Source organism: Phytophthora parasitica (assembly GCF_000247585.1).
Source record: "Phytophthora parasitica INRA-310 unplaced genomic scaffold supercont2.22, whole genome shotgun sequence".
Classification (NCBI taxonomy): Eukaryota; Oomycota; class Peronosporomycetes; order Peronosporales; family Peronosporaceae; genus Phytophthora; species Phytophthora nicotianae.
The window spans coordinates 433,241-440,820 of NW_008649008.1; the positions used below are offsets into that span (position 1 = coordinate 433,241).

Consider the following 7,580-nt stretch of genomic DNA (forward strand, 5'->3'; position numbering starts at 1 on the left):
GAGTCAACCCCAAGGTCACCGAAGTACGCCGTGTAGCCACCTTTCTGAAGCAGCAGTAGACCGTCGAACAGCTCGAAGATAGAAATGCTAGGCTGGTGGATTGTGCACAGCACTGTACGGCCTGTACGGGCGATCGACTGCACACCGCGCATCACGATAAGTGCCGAACGTGCGTCCAGACCACTCGTCAGTTCATCTAGGAACAAGATGCTCGGGTTTGAGACCACCTCCACACCGATCGTCACGCGTTTCTTCTGCTCTACAGAGAGATGGCCGACCATCTCGCCAGCGATTGGAGTGAGCTCTAACAGGTCCAGAGTTTCGTTCACCAGGTTCATACGCTCTTCTTCGGTAAAGTTTGGCGGTAAGCGAAGCTTGGCTGAGAACACCAGCGCTTCGTAGATCGTGGCAGCTTCCGAGTGGATGTCCATCTGCTCGCAGTACGCTGTGATACGACTGAAGTTGGCCGGGTTCTTCGGCTCACCATTCACGATGATATCGCCGACGATACGGCCGCCCGTCTTGCGTCCGGCGATCACGTCCATCAGCGTCGTCTTGCCTGCACCCGACGATCCCATGAGCGCCACCATACGACCTGGTTCGAAGTGTGCCGTGATGCCGCGCAGAAGCTGCTTCTCTTCACCCGACGGCAGCGTCACATAGTATTCGAGGTCCTTGATACACAAATTGGAAGGCGTAAACGGCAACCCGCTGCCTTTTGCAGACTTGACGGCTTCAGAAGCACCTGGAGTGTTCACTTCAACGTACACGTCGCCGTCCTTAGACTTGCTACCCCCTAAGGTCTTAGCAGTGACACCCGAATACTTCTCATACCGGATGTAGTGCAACGCCAGTGCGTTGAGCGTCGTGAATAGGAAGTAGTAAGCTAAAAGAATCCCCACTCCAAACCAAATGTACTCGGTACCCTGCTTGATAGAGAAGCTGTCCAACTTCTTCTTGCTCTCTTCGGGTGTGTAGCGGTGACTTGAGAACTCTGATAACATGTTGCTACGCAGCGCCCACGAAATCGGAGAGAACCAGTACATCCAGATCCAGTAGTCCGGGATCAGGTCCGCTAGGATGATGTTACCCGAGAACAACAGGAAGAAGCTCACCGAGATCGAAGCCAGAGCCTGGCCCACCGTGATACTCGGCGACAGAGCACTCAGCATCGTCATGTACGCACTGATAGCGTGTTGGAAACACAGCAGCACCAGGTAGAACACGATGTACTTCTCGAACGTCCGGGTCAAACCACTCATGAAGTAGAAGAACGTACCCAACACGAACGATACTGCCACGTTCACTGGAATTTGCACGACGCTCTCAGCTATAGCATACGACGAAGTACGAAAGAAGTTACGCGCTCGTTGCTTGTAGAAGACCTTACGGAGCTGGAACGAGATGGTGATCTGTTGCCACGCTTGACGCTGGAACAGTGCGATGCTGAAGAAGATCATACGCAGGTAGTACGTCGAGCTGACTTCAAAGTAGATCATTCCCATAACCAGACCGATAAGCAGCGCTTCAAGTAGCTTACCCCAAAGTAGCGGTGGGTCTCGCAACCAGATCAACTTCTGCCGGTTCAGTAGCAGCATAGTGCTTGGGACGAACGCCAGTCCGAACTCGGATCGGTCCTTAGAGCGTGCCAAATTGACGACGCTTTGCGCCTTCTTAAAGTCCTCTGCACTCTCGAATTGGTGCTCATTGAAGCCCTTGCTGATGGAGTTCAATGTCTTTTTGAAGATACTGGACTGGCAGAAGAGATTGTTGAACTCTTCCGCCGAAACGGGTAGGTCTTTAACGTCGATAGTGCCGTTCGCATAGCGTTGACCACGCCCTGATGTCACCTCGATCAGGAAATCGGCAGGATCTACTCGTGGGGGACACGTGAAACCACGCTCTTTAAAGTAGTCCAGGATATCGACGCGTGGTCCGTGATACACCATGTGTCCTTCGTGGATCATCAAGATGTCGTCGAACTGTTCTACCACTTCAGGGGTGGGCTGCAGCAACGCTACTACCACCGACCCTCCCAGAGTATTGCACCACGTTCGTAGTGCCTTCATGATATCATACGTAGCAGCACTATCCAGACCAGTTGAGATCTCGTCACAAAGGAACAGGCTCTGGCCACCGATCAGCACTTCGCCCACCGTCACACGCTTGCGTTCACCGCCACTTACACCTCTCAGTAAAGCGTTCCCCACGACGGTATCAGCACAGCTCTCAAGGCCTAAAATCTGCAGGAACAACTCTGTTCGCAGTGCTGCGATGTCTCGCATCTCGTCGTGTTGGTCCGCTGGACGCCCGTTAACGCACAGGTCAGCGAACTTGAATGTCTCACGCACTGTAAGCGTCGGAATGTGGTTGTCCGTCTGATCGACGAGCCCCACAAGCTTGGTGAGCTCAATGTCCTCTCCTTTCAAACCAGAATACAGGATCTCGCCACCGATCTCCTTCTTAAAATGTTTTTGTAGCTTGCCGGCCAGTGCCTTAAGAAACGTCGATTTACCGGAACCCGGGTTCGCCAGGATCAGCGTCATGGAACCCGGTTTAATGATACCGGTCATCGGATGCAGCGCGTGCTTCGTCTGCATCAGTGGTCGCTTCCACGGCGTGAAGATCTTGGCAAGATGCGAGCCGACCGTGTTGTGGCTGCCCGATGAAGCCGGTACTTTGACAGCGAAGGAAAGGTCTTGGAAACGCACCTCGGGGGTCGGTAATTGCAAGTTGATCTTGCGGGACAAGTGGTTGTACTTCTTGTAGAACCGCTCGAGACCTCCATTCAGCATGACCTCCAGATTGTTGGCGTCCAGTGTACTGTATCGACTAACAAGTGTGTCATGACTCGAATGGTTGTACGGTTCCTGTAGGCTACGGAAGTGGAGGGATTGATACACATCGGGTCGTGCTTCATCCGCCGGTGGATTCGCCTCGGTCTCCGGTAGCAGCAGACTCATGGTACCGCCTAACGTCTGCTGCCAAGAGGTTTGCTCGTCTTGCGGTAACTTTCTCTCTTCGCCGCTTGGTTTCGCTTTTAAAAAGAGATGTCAGCCTGCATCTCCTGCGAACGCGCAAGTGAAGTAGAGCATACTACGAATATAGCTGCAAACAAGAAGGAGAAACACGTCGTGGTCCCATGTAACCACCTCACTCACCTGCCATTCTAACCTATATCGGGTTTGTATTACTCGATTCGCGTACAATATTTAGAGAGGGATGAAAAATAGTCAACACGAAACGAATGACTTCATCGCATGCCACATTTATTCCCTTGTATTTCGACCAGCAATTATTAGAAGCACTACGCCTTACTAGGATCGCTGACGGTATCTCAAGGATACACCTTGGTAGACAACGTTTTAGGCTGTCAAGACTGTCGATTTCTCGGTTTCCACAAAGGTCCAGAGATCTTGGAGCTGAGATTCTTCCTCTCCGGAGGTGGGCCAGCGCACAAAGACTCCTGGTTGGCCCCATGGAGTATCAACCGTGACAGTTTGGCCCGGTTCGAACTCTTCCCCGCTCCACAGATGTTTGTATCTGATACCCGACCCAATCACACGATGACCTTCACTGTTAATCTCAATCGGTGGGAGGTAAACATCAAGCGAAGTAGCTCTCACATCGTACACCGGTGCCACGTACAGAGCTTCCCCCACCCAGAAACTTTCATCAATGACACTGCGCGCTGTCGTATCGTTCGGGGAATAAACGATCGGATGGCGCAGCACCGGCCACCCCTTAGTCTGATACTCCGCTTGTAAATCCACGCGGTAGTTCTTAAGACTACGGAACAACCGCGCGTTGTAAGCGTGGTACGCTAACGTCGAAGCGTTAGTGTACGCCTGTACATTCACCTGTGGGATGTTCCCTTCATGCGTTCGAAATACCGCGTCACTGAATGCACTGAGCTCTCCCCAACGTCCCAGTAGCGCAGCATTACGTGTTAAATTGCCGATAGCAGACAGAATAGTGGTGTATCCGCCCACATCCGAGTGAGTGTGGCCAAAACCCGAAGCTCCAATGTGGAGTGCACTGCTCACAACCGCGCGTAGTCCGTCTTCGCGAGACGCGTCGATGTTCTGGTCGCCTACCCAGAAGATATTCGTGTGTTTGGCCGAAAAAGTACCGGCGCTACGGTGGAATCCGATAGTTTCGTTCGTCAATCCCAATTCCTCGACAACTTCTCGAAGAATAGTGGCCCAGACTGTTGAGTACGCATTGTGGAACACACGAGGGTTCACCGTACCACTTGAGAGACTCACCGAGTCGTCCACTGCGAGGTATTCTCCGAAATCTTGCATGCCGCCAGAAATTGGAACGGAATAGAACTGTTGCTTAACCAGATCTTTAAACCAGCTGATAGTAGTCTGCTTTGACAGATCTAGAATACCAGCATCGATCCCAACGCCACTGGTGATAGTCCACACGCTGTCGTCGCCTGCGGTGGAGTTCGTAACGAACCGCCCTTCTCGTTTGGCGATCTCGTAGAAGTTTGTGTTGAAGCCAGTGCTCTTAGTACTGACATTGGCCAAGAAGGTGTTAACGTAGCTTAGTGTACGCACATCGTACTGTTTACGAAGGTACGGTACCCACTCCGCCCACGTCGGATACAGCGTGGTATCAGGCTCCCAGTTCCACCATAACCGGTGGACGTCGATGCCGTACGACCCCGCCTGTAGACGTGTACCCGACCAGTCTTGAAGCCACACACTGGCCAATGGTAAGCCGGTGTTCTGTGCGTCTTGAATAACCCCCTCGACGAATTCCTGGCCGCCTTGGATGCCCAGAATGGCTCCGTCGTTCACCCAGTCCGGTAGTGTAGGCTGTCGTCCCGTGACTTCCGTCAATGCACCGGTAGCTTCAAGCAATACGTTGCCGTCCGTGACTCGACCGAGCCAGCCACTAACAGAAGAGCCCTCATACTGGATTTGTACAGTTGTAAAGGAGTTTGAGTGATCCCCTTCCACAATATCGCCTGCTAGGAAACTCTCTGCAGTGTCTTTAAACGGAGTAGTAGCGTTACTGGCGAGATTAAACAGCACGTAGTTGGTACCGTCCAGGACGATCCATCGCCCTAGAGACGACGTAAGCGAAGCCACCGCCGTGTATGTCGTCAATAACGATCCACCGGCGAACTGACCGGCAACTGAAGGGTTTGCGTTAAGAACCGAAGTGATCGGCTCTTCCCCTCGACCAGCTCCACCTTCGCGGGTCCAGATGGGTACACGCCAACCACGAAGGTTCCCGATGCCTGTCTGTTCACCCAGTCCGAAGAAAGCTTCTTCGAGTGGAGACTCGTACGCAATGTACACGTTGGCTACGTCAGAGCCGTCGACGCTTGCATTGAATTTAAGCGTTTGCGAGTCATCGGAATCCAGAGAGAACGACAGCGTCCAGGTCCAATTGGAGTCATCGAATGATCCCGAGAGTTCTACATATCGCAGAGTTGAAGTCACGTCACCGATGGTGATATTTTGTATGGGAGTTCCCACGGTATCGCCGTTTAACTCGAAGTTCCCCGATGATTGAGTGATCGTCGTGAGGCCCGTTGAAGCCGATACAAAGGCACGGTCCGACGCGGCTGTATTAGACCAGGTTAGTACTTGGGTTTTACTTGTTTTTTTTTTTTGCAGTGTACAGATTACTCTTACATTTCCACACTTGGTCGCCGGCAGTATTCACGACCTCGACTGATGTCGCGTTGACATCGACGGCGACGGTGAACGACGTTCCCAGGACGTAGTGATTCACAGCAGCGTCGACTTGATACACGGTTGTCCCGATCAACGCAGCGAGGATACCAGTCATCCGCATCTTGTTTTTGTCAATTCCAATTGCTGTCTCGGTGGAGAATTGAAGAATGACAGAGGCTGTGCCGGGTGTTCTGAACTAGGGTATCTTTGTTTGGGTCTCTCATCCGATCAGCTTCGATGCTCCACCGCGTTGACTTCCGTTCTTCGGACAGCCATGTCGATACGGTCGTACCGGTTGGTTAATGGTGCATCGACACCACGCCAATCAACGTCCTGGAAGTCTACGCGTGAGTATTACCGGAAGAACAACCTCTATCTGCAAGTGTATGGGAAGATGTCCGACCGTCGTCGCTATGGACAGTGCATGACTGCTTACGTTGACAGAAATCACGTCAGACGCGGTTCGCTCCTGATTGATTATCAAGGCGAGACCTACTGGCTCACGGAGGGGGTCGTTGTAGGGCTGCCCTTAAGAATTGGGTGTCGTGAGTGTTCAAATGCCGCTGCGTTCGCTGCTGGCCGTTGCCTGCGCTGTGGTAACTGCGGCGCGGACCACCTGCGTCCGAGCGGGATCGAGTCCGATGAGGGCGCCGTTTTCCAGATGAGGGCACTGTGTACCACTCACCATCTCTCATTATATATATCATACCAGTATTATTAGGAAAAGTAGCGGGGTCTACTATTTTCGTTGAGATTACTATTATTATTTTGATAGTGCTCTTATCCATGCTTGAACAAGTAAGGAGCATCTTATTCGAATCAGCTGCTATTCAAATGTGGGGAAACTCAGATCCGGTCTGATTCGGCTGATTCCACACAAAGCATTAGAAATCAGCCGAATCAGACCGGATCTGAGTTTCCCTACATTAAAATAGCAACATGCTCTTCAACTGTTAAACATGCTCTTTAACGGGATGGATTCAGAATCGACTTTTTCTTAAACTACTACCAGTACTTTGTACTGGACTATCAGTTGTATTAGTAGTACTCGTAGGCGCCTTACCAGTACTATACTAATTTGTAAAAAGTCATGTACTACTATGAGCAACAAAGTGCTACTGCGAAAGTTAGTTTTCAATAAGACGTTGAAGGAGGAGAAAAATGTAAATGAAATTGAAGTTGTGTATGTAAAAGTGACAAATGGTCTTCTCGCTTGGTTTGACGAGAGTCGCACAGTGCGTTGCCATCATCAAGTTTATCTCTTGAGATGACTCACGTACTTGAACGTGAGGTAGATGGCCATCTGCACCACGATCCAAATGACAATCAAGCCAACCATGAAGTCGTACTTGCGTTCCGGGCGGAAGTCGTACGTGTTGGCGATGTAGTCTGCCACAGTCATTTGCTTGGTCGAGTTGTTCGCCGTCACGGCAATGATATCCTGGTTTTTGCCGAACTGCACGCCAACCAGCGCCGCGAGCGAGTAGCTGGACGGCATCAGGTACTGGAACCACTTGTAGCCGTGCTTCATGGCTGTCCGTGGCAGCAAGTAGCCCGAGAACAGGTTGAACAAACACGACAGCGCACCGACAGCCACGTTCGCCACCTTCTCGTTCGGCATCAAAGCCGACATCCACTGACCCACGTAGGTACAAGCCGACGTGTAGAGGTAGAAGACGAACATGAAGAAGATGAAGTCGCCTCCGTTGTCACTCCAGCCAACCAGCCAGTACTCGATCGTCACGAACAGCACGATCACGATGATCAGGTAGGGCACTTCAGCGAACCACAGCGACAGACTGTACGGCAACGGACCGTAGTAATTCGACATCCGTTCACGGTAGAACACGGCACGCTCAGCGCACGTCACCTCCAGTACCG

At 51.8% G+C, this 7,580-nt stretch overlaps 4 protein-coding genes across 6 annotated transcripts in view; 1 reads left to right on the forward strand and 3 right to left on the reverse strand.

The window, feature by feature from the left end:
- PPTG_22741 (hypothetical protein) overlaps positions 1 to 3,215 on the reverse strand; it is a 4,351-nt gene extending 1,136 nt beyond the window's left edge. The window contains exon 1 of the mRNA XM_008905950.1: positions 9 to 3,215. Coding sequence (XP_008904198.1) covers positions 9 to 2,963 — 2,955 coding nt within the window. The 5' untranslated portion in view covers positions 2,964 to 3,215. The remainder of the gene's footprint in view (positions 1 to 8) is intronic.
- A 22-nt stretch (positions 3,216 to 3,237) lies between these two features.
- PPTG_10577 (hypothetical protein) lies at positions 3,238 to 6,360 on the reverse strand. Of its 3 annotated transcripts, none has more exons than XM_008905952.1 (3): positions 6,196 to 6,360; positions 5,658 to 6,127; positions 3,238 to 5,587 (listed from the first exon to the last, which is right to left on the reverse strand). In XM_008905952.1, the coding sequence occupies exons 2-3, from the start codon at positions 5,818 to 5,820 to the stop codon at positions 3,366 to 3,368; spliced, it is 2,385 nt and encodes a 794-aa protein (XP_008904200.1). In that variant the 5' UTR covers positions 5,821 to 6,127; positions 6,196 to 6,360; the 3' UTR covers positions 3,238 to 3,365. The 3 variants fall into 3 exon arrangements, with proteins under 3 accessions (XP_008904200.1, XP_008904199.1, XP_008904201.1); XM_008905951.1 differs by having other exon boundaries at positions 5,658 to 6,130; XM_008905953.1 differs by lacking the exon at positions 6,196 to 6,360 and having other exon boundaries at positions 5,658 to 6,164.
- On the forward strand, positions 4,810 to 6,453 carry PPTG_10578 (hypothetical protein). Its single transcript, XM_008905954.1, has 2 exons — positions 4,810 to 5,601; positions 5,682 to 6,453. Exon 2 carries the CDS (start codon positions 5,974 to 5,976, stop codon positions 6,418 to 6,420), a length of 447 nt encoding a protein of 148 aa, XP_008904202.1. The 5' UTR covers positions 4,810 to 5,601; positions 5,682 to 5,973; the 3' UTR covers positions 6,421 to 6,453.
- Positions 6,454 to 6,954: 501 nt separating this feature from the next.
- The window catches only part of PPTG_22742 (hypothetical protein), a gene marked incomplete at both ends in the record, with an annotated part of 4,086 nt that continues 3,460 nt past the window's right edge, over positions 6,955 to 7,580 (reverse strand). The window contains one exon of the mRNA XM_008905955.1: positions 6,955 to 7,498. Coding sequence (XP_008904203.1) covers positions 6,955 to 7,498 — 544 coding nt within the window. The remainder of the gene's footprint in view (positions 7,499 to 7,580) is intronic.

Excerpts from the sequence above, each read along its gene's own strand:
- PPTG_10578 (XM_008905954.1), top strand. The coding sequence starts at position 5,974 with ATGTCGATACGGTCGTACCGGTTGGTTAATGGTGCATCGACACCACGC.
- PPTG_10577 (XM_008905952.1), bottom strand. The coding sequence starts at position 5,820 with ATGCGGATGACTGGTATCCTCGCTGCGTTGATCGGGACAACCGTGTAT. Across the intron at positions 5,588-5,657 it reads CGGCGACCAAGTGTGGAAAT|CCGCGTCGGACCGTGCCTTT; the intron begins GTAAGAGTAATC and ends GGTCTAATACAG.